General features: G+C 63.1%; 1 protein-coding gene across 7 annotated transcripts in view; it reads left to right on the top strand.

The window, feature by feature from the left end:
• Positions 1-16,941, top strand: part of PDE9A (phosphodiesterase 9A) — an 87,356-nt gene extending 70,415 nt beyond the window's left edge. For 3 of the 7 annotated variants that reach the window (XM_055313760.1, XM_055313766.1, XM_055313765.1), the window contains 11 exons: positions 273-347; positions 3,763-3,849; positions 4,607-4,711; positions 4,989-5,071; positions 6,277-6,433; positions 9,248-9,361; positions 12,377-12,481; positions 13,119-13,247; positions 14,216-14,311; positions 15,641-15,752; positions 16,420-16,941. In XM_055313760.1, coding sequence (XP_055169735.1) covers positions 273-347; positions 3,763-3,849; positions 4,607-4,711; positions 4,989-5,071; positions 6,277-6,433; positions 9,248-9,361; positions 12,377-12,481; positions 13,119-13,247; positions 14,216-14,311; positions 15,641-15,736 — 1,047 coding nt within the window. In that variant the 3' untranslated portion in view covers positions 15,737-15,752; positions 16,420-16,941. Of the gene's footprint in view, positions 1-272; positions 348-3,762; positions 3,850-4,606; positions 4,712-4,988; positions 5,072-6,276; positions 6,434-9,247; positions 9,362-12,376; positions 12,482-13,118; positions 13,248-14,215; positions 14,312-15,640; positions 15,753-16,352 lie in introns of all 7 variants that reach the window. The other 4 variants (XM_055313762.1, XM_055313763.1, XM_055313764.1 and 1 more) reach the window with 4 other exon arrangements.
• Positions 16,942-20,546: the final 3,605 nt, after the last annotated feature.

Below are 20,546 nucleotides of genomic sequence, written 5' to 3' on the forward strand. Positions count from 1 at the left end.
GACACTAGTGCTCCCCGCCGTCGGGGTGGGAGGTGGCTCGCAGGCCGGTGGAGCCCCGCGGAGCACAGCGCTTTCGGCGGGAGCGAGTCAGGTTCCACGAGCCCCGGGGCCCCCACCGGCCACTGCAGGCTGTCAGCGCCCGAGGTCAGCCCGGCGCAGAACCCGTGTGGCGTGGTGGCCCTGGAGTGTGAGCGCAGGTGTCCTTGACACGGGGGCCCAAGGACGTGCGGCAGCCTTGCCCCTGCGCCCCTGACCGGCCTCTGTGCTTTCAGTACCTGCTCTCTCCAGAGACCATAGACGCCCTCCGGAAGCCCACCTTTGACGTCTGGCTCTGGGAGCCCAACGAGGTGAGTGAGGGGCCCCCGGTGCCAGCGTCATGGGGACCTGCCAGGGCCTTGCCCCTGCTCTGGACTGGAGACAGGGCCGGGGAAGGGAGAGTCGGGGCAGAGGCGCAGGCGGTCAAGGGCAGGGAGGCCGACCCCCCACGCCCTTCCGCACACCCTCTGGGGCCGGTGAAAGGAGAGAGTCCGGGGGGTGCTGTCCGCAGCCAGGGGACTGGGGGTGCAGGACCCCCACCGCAAGACCGTCCTTCCAGTTTCCCCTTTGGCTGAGAAAACACTAAAATGGACATCTTTGGGTTTGTTCAGTGTAATCTAGTAATACCAGTTGTACCTCTCCCTTCCTGAACCCCAAGAAAGCAAAAGTCCCTCATCACGGCCCTGAGAGCCACCAAATCCACGACTTCTCCAGCTTTCCAGTAGCACAGACGTGCAGCAAGGGCACCTGGCCCCAGGAAGCTCCCCGCAGGTTGCAGCCACTGGCTGGCACGCCGGCGCCTGGGGTCTCTGAAGTCCCCGACTCTCCTGCTTCTGCCCCAGCACAGGAGAAGCCCCAGCCCCACCTCCGCCCCCCTGTGTGCCCTGTGTGACCATCCCAGGGGCGGTCCCATAGCAAACACCAGGCCAGACGACACGTGTGCCCCAAATCCTCCAGCGCCCCAGGAGCATGCAGGACGGGAGTGTGGGTTCGACCCGGCAGGAGGCCAGTGTGCAGCGGTCGTGACCCGGGGGGTGGGAGGCCATGTGGCCAGGAGAAACACTGGTTAGGTCCTTGAAGACAACTATTAGGACCAGGGTGTGAACGGGGGGCCCAGGCTGGGCAAGGCCTGTCCACCGGCGAGTGGACGCAGTGGCCCGGCTCAGCACGCAGGCTCCTGCTTCTGGAAGGTGGACAGACGCCTCTCGGAGAGCCGCCCTCCTGGAAATCGTTCTGGCTTCAGCGCGGCGGGAATAGGAGCAAAGCCGGAGCCCCGACAGCAAAGCACCTTCGTGGAGATGGACACCCGCTGCCAGCAATCCCGCCGGGCCTGGGCTCCTGGTGGCCGGGGAGGGCGCCAGGGACAGGTCGGGGGGTTCCCGCAGCCCCGAGGAGAGGGCCGGCTGCCCGCTGTGTCAGGGCCGGGGCGAAAGAGCCAGCAGCTCCCCGCCGTGGGCTCGGCCTCTGGTGGCTTCTCCAGGGCGTCTCAGGGCAGCGCATTCTGCTCGGCGGTTCCAGGGTTTCCAGAAACATTCCGCCTGCAGCCGGCCAGAAACCAGAGATGCCCAAAGACGGGAGCCCTCACCTCCCACAAATCTGGAGACGCACGGATCTTGACTGTGGGCCGTGAAGGCCCCGCAAAACTGTGCCTGGCCGCCTGGAATGTCAGGCCCCGGCAGGGGGCTCTCGTCTCGTCCTGCGAGGGGGGTCTCACTGCACCCGGCACCCCCCGGCCCAGCCAGCGTCCTCCAGGTCACAGCGTGGACGAGGAAACACCTTCCCGGCCCTTGTCCCCTCTGGCCGACGTGTGGAGGCGGCAGGGCCAGCACGGACCCCCCCCCACGCCCCAGAGCATGAGGCTGTGGGCCACGGAGCCCCTGCTCTCCCATGAGCGCCCACAGCGCCCCACGCAGCCCCCCAGCCGCACCCCCCAGAATCCGGGGCTGCCAGTGCAGGAACAGAGGCACAGACACCGCCCTCCCGCCGCGCACCTGCCACACACCTGCCATAAGCGGCACCAGATCGTCTCGCCTGCCCATCACCCCCAACTAGGACTCCTGAATTCACCAGCAGCCTCCCGGCTCACTGGGATCCCCAGAGCTGTGCGCGGGTCGGGGGGCAAGGGGCGTCGGGGCTGCAAGCCTCTGGGCGCCCGCACCCCAGCCCCACGCCAGCGCCTGGGACTCCGACCACTCCCTCAGCTCCAGAGCCTGGCGCCCGCCCGTTATCCAGTCCGCGTCCATGCCGTCCCCTTGGGGAAGACGAGCGTGTGGTGAGCTTCCAGGACCTTCCACCCGGGACATCCCAGGCGCCCGCGCATGGCTGCGTCGGGCTACTTTCCGTTCTCCTACTGAGTTTTTGGCGATGACACGGGCCTCTGCTCCGAGCCGTTCCTTCTGACGCTTGCGGACGCTCTAGTTACGGGGTTGGATGCGCAGAACCCACGTCCCCGTGTTCCCAGCTCTCCCGCTACCGTGAAACTAGGGAGATGGATCTGGTGGCGGGCCCTGTAGCGGTCAGCTCCACCCGCTTCAGCTCCCGTTCACTCACACCCGGACGTCCCAGATCAGGTGTGGGCAGGGCCGGGGGCTCCCCAGGCCTTGCTCCCGGCGCGTGGACACCGCCGTCTCCTGTGTCCTCAGGTGGTCGTCCCTGTGTGCATGTCTGTGTTCAGGTCTCCTCTTCTCATGGGGACACTGGTCCTAGTGGATCACGGCCACCCCAGCGACCTCACTTAACCTCTATGGTGCTCTAAAGGCGCTCTGTCCTCACAGTCATGTCGGGGGCGAGAGCTTCGACATACCGGGTTGGGGGCCACGGTTCAGTCCATGACACCCATTTGTCGAAGGGAAGGTCACACGGTGACCAAGGCAGCCCGGGAGCGGGCCGCGCAGCCCCCAGGTAGCTGGCAGATGGATGGGGTGGCGCCCAGGTGCCGGGGAGCGCCGTCTGGTGTCCCACCCCATGCCACCAGCCTGTGCCTAACAGTCCCTGCCTCGCGGGTCTCCCATCACCCTGGGCGCTGCATCCAGGACCCACTTCCCAGAAAGCAGAGCCCGCGTGTCAGACTCTCACCGTTGAACGATCCCTCACTCTCTCTTTCCTGGCTCAGTCAGCTCCGCGGCTCCGAGCTGTATTTAAATAGACCGCGCCTGTGACAATCAATCCTCTTTGGGACTGAAAACAAAATCTATTTTAACTGGAGCAATATTTCCGTCGAAGACAGCTCGGTGACGGGAACTCACCCAGCACGCGGCTTACCTTCCAGAGCCCACGATGAACGATGAACGCATTACAGTGGGTGTCTGGTCCCAGCGGGCCCCACGGGGTGAACGACGACGCGTGCTGGGGACACGGGCCATCGGGTCTCAGCTAGCACAGGGCGTTCACCTGTGTCGGCAACAGCACCTGCTCTCGGGCGCGTCCCGTGGTGCCGTGTCCCAGCACCCCAGCCTGGCTTCCGTGTGTCCGTGTTCGCCGAGTCTGACGTGGTCGTTTGGGGGCACTGCCTCTCACCAATCGCTGTCCCTTCTCCATGGAACTCTCTTGACTTCTGACCCCAACTGCTCTTTCAAGCACCCCATCCCTTCTAGGGGTCCCAAGGCCCCCGGGGAGGGGGGCCAGGCTCAACCCCCAGGGAGCGGCCTGGTGAAGCTGCCGGCTGGCTCTCCAGGCATCTCCCGGGATGCCCCTGCCACCGACCACCCTCTGCTCCTCTGCCCGCAGATGCTGAGCTGCTTGGAGCACATGTACCACGACCTGGGCCTGGTCAGAGATTTCTCCATCAACCCCATCACGCTCAGGAGATGGCTGGTAAGTGCAGGCCCCTCACGTCCCTCTGCAGCGTTCCTGGGGAACGGACCAGCTGGGCCCTTCCTGGTGGCCCGGGCCTTCGTGCAGCCAGAGGTGACGTTCCCTCGAGCGTTCTGGGAGGACATGAGGCCTGTCTCTGTCCGTCTCCCACGGAAACACTCGGTGCCCCGAAGCGCCTGTGCGAGAAAATAGGAAGAACCGGGTCGGGGCCAGGGTTGCAGTCTGGGAGTGTGTGTGCGGGTGTGTGCACGCTTATGGGTGTGTGTGGATTTGTGTGCACGTGTGCAGGCATGTGCATGAGTTTGTGTGGGTGTGAGTGTGGGGGGGGGCACGTGTAGGGGTATGTGTGTGTGGGGGTGTGTCTAGCGACAAATTATTTTAAGTAAAATAATGCTCAGAACCAAGGAGTAAAAGCCTAGATGTTAAATATTAAAGTATGGAAAGGTGTGGTGATGACCGGGAGCCGCTCCGACGGCCCCCCACCCACCTCAGTCCATGAGCCCAGGTGGAGGCCTGTCCCCCACCTGCCCTCGGGGCGCAGGGTGGCCAGTGGGACATCCTCGGGCCGCCTGGGCCACCTGGCCCGCCCCTCCAGCAAGCACAGGCCCGCAGTTGGCCTCTGGCTCAGCGGAGGGTCATGCACAGCACCCGCAGCGCTGGCGGCCGGCTGGCACGGTGGGGAGGGAGGAGGACCCGGGCCGCCTGGCGGGGAGGGCGGGCGGCGGACGTGGCAGCTGGGACCCTCTGCCCCTCGCAGCTCTGCGTCCACGACAACTACAGAAACAACCCTTTTCACAACTTCCGGCACTGCTTCTGCGTGACCCAGATGATGTACAGCATGATCTGGCTCTGCAGGCTCCAGGTGCGTCTCTGGGGGGCTCCGCCGGGGTGGGGGGGTGGGCAGTGCCTCACCCAGAGAAGCAGCCCCCAGTACAGGCTCCCCCACCCTGCTGGGAAGACAGCCCACCCCGCCCTGCGGGGGGCACCCACTCTGCTGACCCCGGCCCAGAGAGTGGGCAGGTCCCCCCCACCCCCCGTACCCCCCCGGGCCTGCTGCTGGGGAGCATCACTTCTCTCCCGCCGCGCTCCGACCCCTCCTCACCCCATCCTCACCCCCTCTCACCCTCTGTCTCATCCAGGAGAAATTTTCCCAAATGGACATCCTGATTCTAATGACGGCGGCCATCTGCCATGACTTGGACCATCCAGGCTACAACAACACGTACGTACTTGATTTGTCTCTCTTGTTTCCCCTTCCTTTTTTTTTTTAAGATTTTATTTATTTATTCACTAGAGACACACAGAGAGAGAGAGAGAGGCAGAGACACAGGCAGAGGGAGAAGCAGGCTCCAGGCAGGGAGCCCGACGTGGGACTCGATCCCAGGACTCCAGGGTCATGCCCCGGGCCAGGGGCAGGTGCTCAACCTCTGAGCCCCCCGGGCGCCCCTCGCTTCCCCTTCCAAGGGCTCGCTGGTTCGGGAACCTCTTCAGCCTAACACGGAGACCAGTTCCGAGTTGGGGCTGTCAGCCAGGGCCTCGCCAGCCCCCAGCTCGCCCCCGTGGGACACAGCTCCCACTCTGGGCCTTGGGCCTCCCGGGGCAGAGCCTTCTGGGTTATCTTTGGGGCCCTGGCTCCAGACCCGCATCTGCAATCTGCACAGACAGAGCAGAGCCCGGTGGTGGCCAGAACCTCCCCTCGGCCTGAAGCAGGAGCGATGCCGCACAAGATGCCCCGTCCTCTGGATCCCACTCCCAGCCTGTGCCCGACGGGAGCAAGGCGGGGGGCCGGGACCCAGGGAGAGAAGGAGCGCAGACGGGCAGGGAGGGAGGGGTGCACAGCCCGCTGGGGGACAGGCCAGGCTTCCCCGGAACAGCGACCCTCTCCCACATCTGCAGGGGCAAGGCCCAGATCCACCCCGCATAACCAGGTCCAGGCCGTGCAGACCTGGTTTGCGTCCCCAGTGATGCGTCTGTTCTAGCAGATGTCTTTGTGCGGCAACGTCCGACGTGGCTGAGAGCTCACCGTCGTGTTTGGTGGCGGGCCTCCATCCGGACGGGAGTGGATCCCATGGTGTGGCCGCCCACGCTCGTCCCAGGAGGCGGGTGCCACGGGCCTCCCTCCCCCCGTTTCACACCGAGGGGTGGCAGCCGCAGCTCTCACGGGAGACACACCTGGTGCTCCTCCCACGTGCCTGCCTTGTGCACATGCTGATGTTTGCAAAGGGACACAACGGGAGGCCTGGTCACCTTCGGGGCGCCGTCCCCGGGAGAAGCTGAGGTGTACTGGTGGTGTCTAGCCAGTGGGATTAAAGAGCCTCGAGGGCGTCTAGTTAAAGGGACAGCAGAGAGTCAGGAGACTGCAGGGGCGCCAGGCTGGCCTCCCCGGCGGGCACCCGAGGCTCCGTGTGCTCTCTCCATTGATGCCAGGTACCAGATCAACGCGCGCACGGAGCTGGCCGTCCGGTACAACGACATCTCGCCCCTGGAGAACCACCACTGCGCCGTGGCCTTCCAGATTCTCGCCCAGCCCGAGTGCAACATCTTCGCCAACGTGCAGCCGGATGGGTTCAAGCAGATCAGACAGGTGTGCAGGGGCAAGGGCCCTCCGACGGCGCAGAGGGGGGGTGATGAGCACGCCGCGGGGTGGAGCCCCGCTCTCCAGGGGCTGAGGCCCCTGGTCACCCCTCCGTCACCAAGGCCAGTGGTGCCCCAAGGGGAGGCGTGCCCTCGGCACGGGTCCAGGGGACCCCACGGGCCTGCACTTCTCATCCAGCATCTCACCGGATCCCTTGAGACCCGTCCCTCCTCCAGCGCGGGTTCTGGGGGTGGGTCGTTCACCAGAGGCGCGCGGTGAGCGTATGCAGGCCCTGGGCAGACGCACCTGCCGCATCCACCGTAGCAGACCCCGCTGTTCCCCGGCCCCACCGCCCACCTCACGTAAGGGCCGCTGGGGAGGTGGGGACAGAGCCCCCGTGCCCTGAGACACACACCGCCAACTCACCAGCAGCAGGGCCGCTTCCAGGCAGGACGGCTGAGCTCTGGGTGCCACCCTCCGGGGTTTTCAGGGGAGGGGAGAGACTAGGGTGACCTCTCGGAGGAGTCGCTGGGTTGAATGGTAGCCCCCTCTGCCAAAGAAATTGTGTGTTTCCTTCCTCCTGACCCCAGAAGCTGTGGGTGTGACTTCACCCGCCGGTACTTGGGGTCTCTGAGTAACATCAGCTTGGATTGTCCAGGTGGGCCCTAATCCCAACGACAAGTGTCCTTAGAAGACACAGAAGGGGAGACAGATACACAGAGGAGAAAGCCGCGTAAAGCGGAGGCAAAGGCGGGAGCAACAGGGACAGGAGTCCAGGAGCGCCTGGGGTGGCCGGGAGCCCGAGCAGCCGGGAAGGACGTGTCCCCAGAGCCTTGGGAGGGAGCGCGGCCCTGCCCACACTTCCCTCCAGGCCCCTAGAGGCGTCCTGACCGTGAGAGGGTGCCTTTCTGGGCTTCCCCGTCACCCCGCGTGTGGCACTTGTCCGGCAGCCTGGGGACCTGTGTGCGTGCGTGCGGGGGAGCCACACTCCGCCGCGCCACGGACGACAACCCCGTGTCCTCGCTGCCTGCCTCGGGGCGCACCTGGTAGGCACGCGGGATTCCGGGGCTTCCGTCCTGGAGGTCTGATAAGCTTCACTTTATCAGAGGACAACAGCCTCATAAACCGTGTCACCCATCACCTGCCGTGCTTCCAGGAAGCTCAGAGCCCAGGGCAGGCTGAAGGCCGGTCGCCACCGAGTCATGATTCCCAGCACAACCGCGTCCTCCCGTCCGTGGGCTTTCCCGCCGCTCTTCCACGCTGCGGAGCCGCCCAGCCGGGGCGCCCCGTGCTGTCGGGAGGAGATGGGACAGGGCGCAAGTCACGAAGAGCCCCCGGCGGCCGCCCTCGGAGAGGCTCCTGTGGGAGGGGGGGGTCCACCTGGAGGAGCAGAGCAGCAGGGTCCCCTTGATGCGTGACCCATCCCCACCCGCCACGGGGACACACGAGGCTTGTCCTGCCTCGAACACTTGCTGAGGCTAAAATGAGACTTTCTGAGCATAAAACCAGTTGTCCCAATTTTTTTTTTAAGATTTTATTTATTTATTTTAGAGATAGAGAGGAACCATGAGCAGGGGGAGGAGCAGAGGGAGAGGGAGAAGCAGACTCTGCACCAAGCACGGAGCCTGACGCAAGACTCGATCCCAGGACCCCGAGACCGTGGCCTGAGCCCAAGGCGGACGCTTCACCGACGGGGTCCCCCAGGCGTCCTTGCTGCCCCACTTTTTAATGATATTTTGTCACTGAGGATCACTTCTCACACGGGAGGATCCTTCACCAATAACACAATTAAACCTTTCCGGAGAAACCACATAATTCGAAATGCCAGTGATGCTCCCCTCCCCCGAAACACGTGGGACGTGGGACATGCTGTGAGTCGACTGACTTCAGTCCTGTGCCCGAGGCTGTCGTGCTGTTTTCTTGGAAAGGACCACACTCTCTGCAGCAGAGCTGTGTTCTCATAAATGCGTTCGGGGTGGACGGACGGATGCTCACGGTTTCGGATTATGTTGCTTCTCCTGACCCAATGTTCGGTGAACGAGGTAATAATGTGTATTTTAAAAACCCCTGCATCCTCAGAGCGCCTGGGAGGCTCCATCAGTTGAGCGTCCGACTCTTGATCTCAGCTCAGGCCATGATCCCAGAGTCGTGAGTTCGGGGTCCTGAGTCCAAGCCCCACACTGGGCTCCACGCTGAGTCTACTTGAAAAAAAAAAAAAGAATTTTTTTTTTTTTTAAATCACAGCCTTCTCATTTACAAATGTGTTAGTAGGGCAGTGCTGTCCAGTGCAACCTGACTTTGGTTGCTCCCAAGCATTATACGCACAGAGTCACATACAGATGAGATAACGGGGGGGGGGGGGGCCTCAGGGGACAGTCTCCTGGAAAATCGGTGATTGACCTCCAACAACATGATGTGAAAGATCAGCCATGTCCGTGGATTGCTGGATTCAGGGGGCAGCATCTGTCCGTGGCCGAAGCCAGCCGTCACCAGGAAGCGCGGTGCTGCGCCTGTCGTCAGCACGCGAGTGGGCCTGGCGGGCCTGGCAGGGCGGCCTCCTCCTGGACTCGGCATTCGAGGCTCGCTCCCAGCGCATGCGTGGGCTCGAATGTCCAGCCTCCACTCGCCAGCGGCGGCCTGGGAGGCTCCCGGCCTCCTCCTTGGTCCTGAAGATGAGGCCAGGGATCCTCAGACACACGCAGAGCTGGCGCCAGGAGCGAGCGGAGTACGCCGTGCACGGTGGGGGTGCTGGGCACACGGCCGGCGCTCGCTGCGTAATGCGGGGGCTGTGCCCGGGGTCAACGCTTTGCTTTCACCTTTCAGGGGATGATCACATTGATCTTAGCCACCGACATGGCAAGACACGCAGAAATTATGGATTCTTTCAAAGAAACAATGGAGAATTTTGACTACAGCAATGAGGAGCACGTGACCCTTGTAAGTAGCTTGTTCCTCATCATTTGGGGGCTGGTGCTTGGGCCCCCACCCCCAGCCCCACCCCCAGCCCAGACTGGAAGCCGCTGGATCGGCCCAAACCCTCAGCCTGGCCTGGGAGCGAGGCCTGGTTCAGGCGGGTGCAGTCACAGCACCTACCTGGAGAGCCCCCAGCGGGTGCATCTCCCATCCCCCCGTTGGAGGCGGCCCCTCTCACTCCTCGCTCTGACCTGGAGGTGGGGAGTGGGTGAGGCAGCCCATCTTGCTCTGGTTTCCTGAGAACAAAGCTGGCCCTCCCGGGGAGGCACTGCCCCAGAAAACACTCTGAACACCAGCCCTGGGCGGGCACGTCGGGGGGCCGCAGGGCCGCTCCCGGGCTCGCCCCTCTAGGAGCAGGGGGGACACAGAACCCGACCAGCGCGGAGAGCCCGCCCCACCCGGGCTACACCGGGCCTGCCCTTTAAAGAGGAAGGCACAAGGGAATGTCCTCCCGGGTCTGTGGGGAAAGGGGTGACGCTGAGCCTGGTCTGGGTGTTAGGCCCGCTTTCTGGCATTTCTCTCTCTCTCTCTCTCTCTCTCTTTAATTTATGAGAGGCACAGAGAGAGAGAGGCAGAGACACAGGCAGTGCCCAATGTGAGACTCGATCCCAGGACCCTGGGATCACACCCTGAGCCAAAGGCAGATGCTCAATCGTTGAGCCACCCAGGGGCCCCTCCCTCTCTCTCTCTCTCTCTCTTTTTAAGATTTTATTTATTTATTAGTGAGAGACACATAGAGAGAGAGAGAGGCAGAGACACAGGCAGAGGGAGAAGCAGGCTCCCTGCAGGGAACCCGACGTGGGACTCGATCCCAGGACTTAAGATCACACCCTGGGCCAAAGGCAGACAATCGCTGAGCCACCCAGGCGTCCCCCCTCTCTCTCCTTTTAAAACTGCTGGTCACCTTCCCTCCCTAGAAGCTGATTAACAAGGACAGCCCTCTGAGATCTGGTTGACCTTGGGACCATCCTGTCCCCGATAGCTAACACGCTATGCAGGGAAGGACCTGGCGTTTTCCCTAAGTGATCAGCAGGAGAAAACATCCCCGTGAGCCAGGCCTCCCGAGCCCTCCCTTCATGGGCCAGGACACGGGGAGATGCGGTCATGTTGGAGGGACGGGCCTGGCTCCTGAAAAGCCAGCGGGGTGTGGGACACACCGCTGCCCCCCACGGCAGGACGAGGAGGACGGACAAGTGGACTGTGCCCCCTCGGAGCACCCGTGTTCCCTCCGACACATAAGGAGAGGCCCTTGGGGGCAGGAGGCCTGGGCTGCCCGGACTCGAGCGATCAGGAAGATGAGCCACACAGAGTGACCATCACACCATTACCCCCTCCTTCCAACTGTCCAAGCAAGTGGGAGAAAGAGGCGCCGGGTCCCCAGGGTTCCGTCCACCCCCAACACAGGGCGAGGGTCAGTGGCCTGCAGCACAGACCAGAGGATCGTGCCTCGGCCAGAGGCTCCCACGTCTCTGTGGACACGGGCTGGAGGAGGTAGAGGGGAAAGCCCACGCACGTGAAGGTTCTGGGTCAAGATGGATTCTAGGGCCTCCGCCGAGGCTCCCAGCAGGAGACCTGGATGCTGTGCCCCGCGTGGCCAGGGCCTGAGATCCTGGCGCAACTCCCTGCAGCACGGCCCTACCCAGGCTGTGCCCCAGGCTGTGTCGGAACAGCCTCCCCCAGAGGCCTGCCGGGCAGACCCACTGATGACCTGTGTTCTGGAGCCAAGTCCCAGAGCAGACAAAGGAGGCCTGGATGGCCTCCCGGGCACTGATAAGGAAGGGTGGTGACCAGGGACAGGGACAGGGCAGCCGAGGCACCCCGAGGTCCAGCTGGGGCTGTGCCAGACGCTGGGCTGAAGGCAGATGTGCCAAGTCACACCACCCACCCCCGTCCTGCAAGACCCGGTGCAAACAGTCCAGGTCCCTTCAGGGCCCACGGCCCGCATTGCGGTGCCCGGATGGACTCCCGTGGGGTCACCTCCAGACCCTGAGCAGTGGCCCACACATTGGCCCGGGACGCCGGTGACTCCCAGGGACAGTGGTGTGCTGGAGGGAGGCCAGGCCACACGGGGCCGACCTTCCAGCTGGTCCCGAAAGCACGCACCTTCAGCCCAGGTGGGAACACTCCGGCTGGGGGGTCAGCCTGACCCGTCTCATCCTGAAGCGGCCACTTCGGGCCCACAGCCCAGCAGGCTCGGAGGCTAGTCTCCTGGGGCCGCCGCCTGGTGCTGAGGTGGCCAGGAAGGCTGGACGGAGGGGCCAGAGCAGAAGGAGGCGAGGCGTCTGCAGGTGGTGGCTTGAGCAGAAGGTGCCCGGGCCCCGGGGGCAGAGAGCCCTGGTTCACAGGCGAGACGTGGGCCCCGGGCACAGGGCAGGAGCCCACGCCGCCTTCCACCTCTGTGTGGTTCGCCTGACTCCAGGCTGGAGGGGCTGGTGGGATTGGGTCTCTCCCATTCTCCCATCACCCCTTTTTTTTTTTTTAAAGATTTTATGTATTTGTTCATGAGAGACACAGAGAGAGGCAGAGACACAGGCAGAGGGAGAAGCAGGCTCCACGCAGGGAGCCCAATGTGGGACTCGATCCCGGGACCCCAGGACCACAAGCCTGGGCCGAAGGCAGGCTCTAAACCGCTGAGCCACCCAGGCGTCCCTCTCCCATCACCCTTTTAACCTCCACGTGCTAACCGTGACTTCTTTCTGTATTTGGCTGTGTGTCCTCCACAGGATACTTTTAAACTTTATAATTTAAGTTTTACGAAACTCATCTGTGTCAAACGGACTCTCGTATACTGAACCCCCCCCAAACATACTCGGGCCCCTCGGGGGTGCGGTGGTGGCCCCGTGCTCGGGGTGGAGCTGGGGGTCAGATGCAGACTGCCAGCGGCACCGCCCTCCGTCCCCCGGGACGGCAAGCGCACACCCAGACGCGGCAGCGGGACGCGCCCTGTGCCCCAGGCCTGATCCCAAATCTCTCTTCCAGCTGAAGATGATTTTGATAAAATGCTGTGACATCTCCAATGAGGTCCGTCCGATGGAAGTCGCGGAGCCCTGGGTGGACTGCCTGTTAGAAGAGTATTTCATGCAGGTAAGAGTGTCCCAAAGCCACCAGCCCCTGCTGCTCGCCTCAGCCCCTTTACAGGCTCCGTGTTGGAAAAGTGATGGGTGTGCCCAGGGTGCTAGTGGCCTGGGTCACTGGCCTCCAGCCTCCGGAAAGCCCTCGCAGCAGGTGCACATCCACGGTGAGTGGGTACGACGTGCCGTAGGAGAGCCAGTGACAGCCTGGGAAAGCCAACGTTGAAAACTGCTGCCTCGACCATTAGTTGAGCAGCTGGGGGGGGCGGACGCGTCAGGCAAAGGGCCTGAAAGAGAAGCGACAGAGGCAGGAGGGGTCCCCGGGGGTGGGGGAGAACAAGCGGGTCGGCTGGCACGTCCAGCCCCTGGTGGGGGGGCCCTAGACGGACACCGGCCGGCCTGTGTGCAAAAATGCTGGGCCAGCCAGCAAGGGACTCACGACAGCAGCGTGGGGGACCCCGGGCAGGCCGCCTGCCCCTGCGCCCCGGCCTCACGGCTCGGCCGCGCACACCCACTGCACGCTCCAGTGGCCACGTGACATGTCCCTATGTCCGAGCGGCCTGGTTGGCACATGAACACGCCTTTTGCCCTCAGACCTTCAGGGGTCCCCACGGGTATTTCTGACGTTGTGGCCCCCTGCATCCCTGCAGAGCGACCGCGAGAAGTCGGAGGGCCTCCCCGTGGCCCCCTTCATGGACCGGGACAAAGTGACCAAAGCCACGGCCCAAATTGGGTTCATCAAGTTTGTCCTGATCCCGATGTTCGAAACGGTGACCAAGGTGAGTGGCCGTCACCACGAGCCAGAAGACACGGCATTGAGAAGCACACCCGTGTGCACACGCACGCCAGCGTGCGGTGGCCGCCTGCCAGGCCCTGTAAGGTGCCCCCGCCAGCAGGCCCGGAGCACTCGCCCTCTCGCCTCTGGGCGCCCAGGAGCCACCCAGGCCCTCCAGAAGCACCTCCTCACCTGCCCCTCTCTACCCGGCGCACGACCACCCCAGGCTGACTCTGCCTGTCTCCTGAACCTTCTATGGCTCCCGTGCCCCCCTCGTTGCACCCAGTCCCCCGCCCTCCCCGGCACTCCTGTCCTACAGGATGGCCCACAGCCCCTGGTCCTCACCTCTCTTCACGCCCCCGCCTTGGAGTGCGCCCGTTCAGCTGGCCTCGGCCCCGTGCCACCCGCCAGCCTTCCGGAACCCCCTCAGCACGTCGTTCCGTAAACCCCACTCACCGCGGCTTCTCTGGGGACTTGCCTTCCTGTACATTCCTGCCACGGACTTCCGGGCCTTTATCACAGCCAGCGGGGGCAGGGGCGCAGCGGGCCCGGGATGTGACAGGGGAGGCACGGAGGGTGTCACCGGGCGAGGGCTGCGTGCGCAGGATTCCGGGGGCAGGGGTGGCAGGATGGCGTGAGCGGAGGCAGATGGGGAACCGTCTGGTTCCTCCGGCCACAGGGGCTGTCAGGAGACTAGAAGCGAGGCTGGCGTTTGGACGATGGACATTTGGGGACAGGCAGGTGCGGGACAGGTGCGTGTGCAGTGAGAGGACCCGGAGGCGGGTGGGCGGGTGGCGGGCATGAGGGTGTCCAGGAGCCGCTGACCAGCCAGCCTCAGACCGGGGTGTCCGTGGAACCCGCCGCGGGTGGCAGCCCAGGGGCTCCGAGAACACTTGCCGCGTGCTCCGCGGACGCCTGGGTCTGCTGCTCCCAGAGCGATGGACCGTGTGAGTGAGCCCGCTGTCTCCCCAGCTCTTCCCCGTGGTGGAGGAGATCATGCTGCAGCCCCTTTGGGAATCCAGGGATCGTTACGAGGAGCTGAAGCAAATCGATGATGCCATGAAGGAGGTAAGGCGTGCCGCGTGGGAAACGCGCTCTTCCTCGCCGTGAGGCTCCGCGCTCCGGGCACGGCAGCGGGCACCCCTGCAGCAGGGCCCTCTGGACGAGAGCTCACTTGCATCCCCCCGAAATCCCAAGAAACAAAACTGCCCCGGGGAGGGTGACGCTGTCCCCCGTAGTCGTGCTGCGGTCGAGTGTGCCAGGGTCTCTCTGCAGCTCAGACCCCCTCAGAGCAGCGCCCTGGCCCCACGGGGGTCCCTGTCCTCCTCCCGGGTCAGCTCCAGGCCCAGCCGCACCCCTGAGCCCTCGCGCACGGCAGCTCGGCCCCCTCGGGCTCCTGGAGACCGGGCCTGGCTCCAGGTGGCAGTTGGGTCTGGTAGGGTTCCAGGGAAGGCCCAGCTCACGCTCAGAGCGGCGTAGAGGCTTTGTGCAAAGCCCGTGAGCCGCTCTGGCCTCGCCAGGGCCTCTGTGTGTGCTCATGTCGCTTCGGGGATCCTTGCCTCCCAGACTCACACAGGCCACCCCCGCCTGGCGGCCAGCGGCCCCGGGTGAGCCTCTCTCGGCCCGCCGCTGCCCTCTGGCAGGGGCCCTGGTGGAGCTAGAGCAGCGTCCCTGCCGCCCACACCTGGTCCTTGTCGGGAGCCACACACCCGCCCCGGGCCGTCCGTTCTCCACCGCTCACTGCAGTCAGGGCTCCCCGGTGATGGGCCCCCCACCCCCACCTTGCCAGTGGGAACCCCACGCCCCACTGAGCGCCGAGTGATTTCCCAGGTGCCCCGTGTTCCTACGTTCCCCCAAACTGCTCTGTGTGCAACACAGGCTCGTCGTCAGTGCTCAGGAACCGCCTGCTGGTCGGTGGGATCCCTCTCCCGGGGCACAGAGAGGTCCTGAGACCCCAAAGCCTACAAGCAAATGGTACAGGGAGCAATGTCCGAGCAGGTGTCCTGCGGGGCCCCCGGCAGGATTGCTAAAGCGCCCTGGCGCTCCTGGGCCACCCGAGAGCCACCACTAGAAAGGCCCCAGGTGCGGCTGCCCCGTGGGGGCTCCCCCAGGATGCTTTCCTCCCCCCCAGAAAGGCCAGACCCGCCAAAGAGAAAGGGCCGTGGGCTCCGTGCTCACCCGGCCGGCCCACTGGCCTCTGCAGCCAGGGTGAGCTGGTTGTCCCAGCTCCACAGCGGCCGAGGGGGCCTCCCAGAGCAGGGAAGGGGGCTCACGCCCAGCCACGTGGTTCGGCACAGGGCGCGTGGGCAGCTGTCAGCCAACAGCGGTGCTCTAGCAGGCACTCACGGGCTCCGGGAACCTGATTGTCGCCTTCTGTATACCCTGTCCCCGTTACAGAAGACTGAGAGCCTGACGTCCTCTGGGGAAACCGACACGTCGAGAGAGGGAAGCGGAGATGCGACCAAAAGCGAAGATAATGCCATTCTGAATTGACGTCTCGACTCGTATGGTAATTCAGAAAGCCAGGGCGACGGGGGAGGTCTGTGGGGGCGGCGGGGAGGATCGGAGGAGGGGAGGGCGGAGAATCCAAATGACGGCCAGGTTTTAAGTGAGTCACACACAGGCTCGGAGGGAAGGGGGACGCGCTTTGGTTGACGGCACAAGATGGATAGTGAGCTCGAGGGCGGCCTACAAGGACACGTAGGTTGTAAAAACCTACTTCTGGGAAATGCCGAATCGGTTACGCTGCCGTGAGCATTTCCCGTGCACCTGACACGAGCGGGTCATGTGGTCCGTGTCAAAGGCGAACCAGCCCCTTTGAGCCAAAGCACCACCGGGGAGATTCTCTTACGAAGCACGCCAGGCGCAGGGTTGGGAAGCTGGGCCTGCTTTTGTGCAGGGGGAGCAACGAGATAGCTGAGGACGCGCTGAGTGACCCGCACGAGGGTCTCAACCTCTCTGGGCCTCAGAGCCCCAATCGCTCAACTAGTGGGACTACTACCGTTAACATGACTGCTTTTGTCCCGTTAAGTGAGCGGAACGCTGGGAACCCCAAGAGCTTGTAAACACCAGCCTTCCGTTTTTCAGTTATGGCGTATTTTTTTGACAGCTCGGAAGAGGGATCTAAATTGTTGTATTTGGCTCCAATGTGATCCACGGTGTGTGTGGTTTTCCAGCACAGTCTGCGTGTCATCCTGTGATGTCCTGAACGCGCCTGCACGTTTTCAATCCCGACAGAAGCAAACCAGTGGTCTCTTTCCTTTTCCAAGCAGATGGAGCCCGAAGCCGGCAGGACAGTCACAGGCCGCGGTCCTGGACCAGGCGGGCCGAGCCTCGGGGGAGCCATCCACACAGGGAGGTTGACTCCATGCCTGACTCCACAAAACTGCGTTTTCTAAGAACTGTTTTGTTCACTGATACAAAAAAAAAAAAAGGGAATTCATGATGCTGTACAGAATTTTTATTTTTAAACTGTCTTTTAAATAATATATTCTTATACAGAAACGGGTACTGTACTTCTTCTTTGGTAGTGATGTGTATCCTGGGGCTGCTCCTGAGGGTCCCCAGAGTCCCCTGGAGCTCTCGCGGGGAGACGAGGAACTGTGCTTTGCTCGCAGATGTATCGAGAACGGTTGCCCGGTGTGATGTGATGCTCCATCCCGTGTAAATTCAGAATTAAATCTCAGGCGGTGCCCGGAGCACAAGGACGTGACCGTGTCCTGTTTGTGAGCAGCGAGGGGAGGTGGTGGCGGTGTGCCGGGAGGTGTGGGGCCAGAGGCGGCTCGCTCAGACGCAGGTGTCAACGCAGCACCAGGCTGGCCCCCGTTTGCAGGGAGGTGGGCATTGGGCACCTCAGACAGCAGGCAGACTGTGCTCGGCACGTTGGAGGGCGTCTGTCCCAGGGGAGGACAGCTGGCCTTTCTTCCTGCCCTTGTTTTAGGGACAAGGCCCTGTGCCCATAAAGGGAGAGTCAACCCCGGCTGGCAGACATCAAGCTCTGAATGGCAGCACACACCCCAGCCTCCCGGTGCCCCGCATGCGTCCAGACCCCAGATCCAGGCAGCACACACCCCAGCCCCCCGGCGCCCCGCGTGCATCCAGACCCCTCCATGCTCCCCGGGGCCGCGCACACTTCCTCTGCCCCCTCTCGGGACGAAAGAGGCTCCGCTCTGAGGAAGCCTGCTTACAAAGGCCGCCGCATAATCTGCGCTCCGCGGGCCCTTCATCTGGTGCTGATTAGTGTCCTTCCAGCATTCAGTCCGTCTCGGCGAATTCCAGAATTTCCATCCTTGAATACTTTCCATCCTTGAATAATTCATTTCGTGCTGTGACATTTTCCATCACTTTTTGAATCCATTTCAGTATGAACGTGGGCCTTGGGTCCTACATCCCTCCGTGGTCTTGTTTTTCATTTCAATCCGGCTAAAGCCAGTACGGTGGCAGCTTCAGCTACAGTAACCCCGAACTCAGTCGGGGTCTGGAGGGCGATGTGCTTCAGTCCACACACCAGTCCGCACACCAGCCCACACGCCGGCCCGCACACTCGCCTGCACACCGGCCCGCACGCCGGCCCGCACACTCGCCCGCACGCCAGCCCGCACACCGGCCCACACACCTGGCAGGAAAGTTCTGTGACCTGCTCCGCCAGCGGCAGAGCTCTGACCAGCACCTCCCACCTGCTAACTTGGTCCGAATGCCACCTCATCACACTCCGCCCTGTCAGACTTCACACCGGGCTTACTGAATTCACTGCTGCTGCACCCACACACACATATCCACACAACCACACCTCTGTGCACATATACCACAATGACGGGTACTCCCGTGTACACACACGCACGTATACACACTCTAACACCCTTCACATTACTGGGATGAGGTTACATCAAGTCCTGGAACAAGGAAACCAACATCCGGGGGGGCTGTGAGGAGAGAACCTCTGTGACAGTCCCCGCCGTCGTGTGGCAGCCTGGTTTCCATCAGCGGAAACCTTACCAACGGGCGCAAGAGCATCAGATCCCAAAAAATGCCTCCTCCAACCTTCTGCCCCCAGAATGTTTATGTATTGGGGTAACTTGCACCCTGTTAGCTGAGCCCAAGGGGGCGACGAGGCCCTGGCCTGAGTCCCCTTCCACCTGGGCACGTCTCCTCCCTTACAGACCAGCCCCTGCAGCCGTGGACAGGGCCCCCCCCCCCAGAGCCTGGATCACCCCTGCCCCAGGAGAGGCCACCCAGGCGGGCACAGGGCAGTGACCGCATCAGCACTGGAAGCTGGGGGGAAACGTGGCCACCGTGCAACCGTCAGTGCTAAGTCAGCGTGAAGGGTAGGACGCTCAGGGCCGCCTGCCCGTCCAGGGACACACACGATGCACTGCACGTCCCCGAACACGATGGAGCTGGCCGCTGCTTCCTGCGCACCGGCCACGCCTCCGTCACCGGCTGTTCACATGAGGGGGACGAGAGCATGCTTTATAGACCCCGAACATCTCGGTCCTAAATGCCGTGTGCCCACTGGCCATGGGAGCAGGGCCACCCTGGGAACGCAGCGCCTGGTCCCCACTCCTCCCCTCGCCGGGCAGCAGGCCAGCACAGCCTCTGTGGCTCCGTCCTGACCTCCAGGGTCGGGAGACACAAAGGAGAGACGTCCAGACTCCCACCCGGGAGGTGACCCCAGGCCCAGCGCCCCACACCGTCCTGGCTCAGACCACGGGCACCGTCTGCGGCTTCCTCCACTCGTACTGTCCAAAGCCAACGCGACAGCCTCCGCTGGCTGTGACCTTCAACCAAGTCACATGGGAAAATCCACTCTGCATGACGGCTGAGTGAACAGTAAACACACACAATACTTCATCCCAACAGCCACTGGCTTCCAGTTGCTCCGCTGGGCCGGGGCCACAGAGCAGCCCCGCCGCGTCCCCCCGCCGCAGGAAATGCCCTGCTGTGTTGTCACCTCAAGGGCAGCTGCGGCCCCCACCCCGGGAAGGGCAGAAGAGGGACGCGGCCGGGCAGGTGCGGCACGGGGGGCCTTGCTCCGGCCTACTGCTCCTCCGACACCGCCACAGGAGAGTGTTTAACGTTTAAGTCAAAAGAATTGAACTGTAGTCTCTGGAAGGGGAGGATAAAATGGTCGCTCTGGATTTGGGGGGGAGCTCTTCTCCCTCGGTGGCCAAGAGGAGCTGGGTGAGGGTGCTAGGGACTCACAGTGAATTCCCACAGCATCCCCTGTGTCCTCGGCGAGTTTTCCCGGCCTCACTACCAGCCTGGGGTCCTGTGGGGTGATGAACGCAGTGAGCCAGGCGGAGACCTGGCGAGGCTGCATCCGTGTCGGGGCGCAGGGTGACGGAGGCCCCGCAGCCAGGACGAGCGGTGGGCTTGTGGACTCAGGGTGTGCAGACGGGGCCACCAGGTGGAGCAGCAAGATGGGGACGAGGTGGGGCCTGGGCTAGAGTGAGGCTGTGCAGAATGACCACACGGAGAGGCCAGAGGCCAGTGAGGGCAACACCCCGGGTCATCCAGGAGGAGAGGGAGGTGGGGTCTGAGGGGCCACTGAGGCCGTAAGTCCAGCTGGACTTGGGGGTCAGGTGTGAGGACAAGAGGAGGGGAGGTCCACCTGTGGTCACCACTGAATGGGCTTGACCCGTGGTGCCTGGGCCCTGCTGTGCCCAGGCCTTCCCGGCTCGATGCCACGGGAGGAGGCCTGGCTCCCAGGGAAGCCCCAACAGCCCAAAGGCTGGTTTGGAGTGATCTGAACTGTTTACAAAGACACACACCCTGGCAACCCCGGGTGGCTCAGTGGTTGGGCGTCTGCCTTCAGCTCAGGGCGTGACCCCGGGGTCCTGGATCGAGTCCCTCGTCGGGCTCCCTGCATGGAGCCTGCTTCTCCCTCTGCCTGTGGCTCTGCCTCTCTCTGTGTCTCTCATGAATAAATAAACAAAATCTTAAAAAAAAAAAAAAGACACATCTACACAAAACGATCTCCCAGGACCCCACACGCCTTAGGGACACTGCTGGTGATCTACGTATTCAGAACTCAGACATTTGCCAACTGAATGAGTGAGTCGGTCTGTGATCACTAATCTAAAGAATCATGCAAGAGGGTAAAAATCGTACCGTAAAACGCGTGTGTGCGTGTGTGCCCGTGATGAAGACAGGGACGCTCTTGCAGGCGTGCGTATCCGCAGTAGGGGGCTGTGTGCGTGCACGTCGGTAAGCATCTGTGCGCCTATTACTCACCTATTACTCACCTGGCCTCGCTCCCAGCTGAGGGTAGACGGCGAGCTTTCGTGCCCCGCTCCGTTTGCAG

This window comes from Nyctereutes procyonoides, unplaced genomic scaffold (genome assembly GCF_905146905.1).
Source record: "Nyctereutes procyonoides isolate TBG_1078 unplaced genomic scaffold, NYPRO_anot_genome, whole genome shotgun sequence".
Taxonomy (NCBI): Eukaryota; Metazoa; Chordata; class Mammalia; order Carnivora; family Canidae; genus Nyctereutes; species Nyctereutes procyonoides.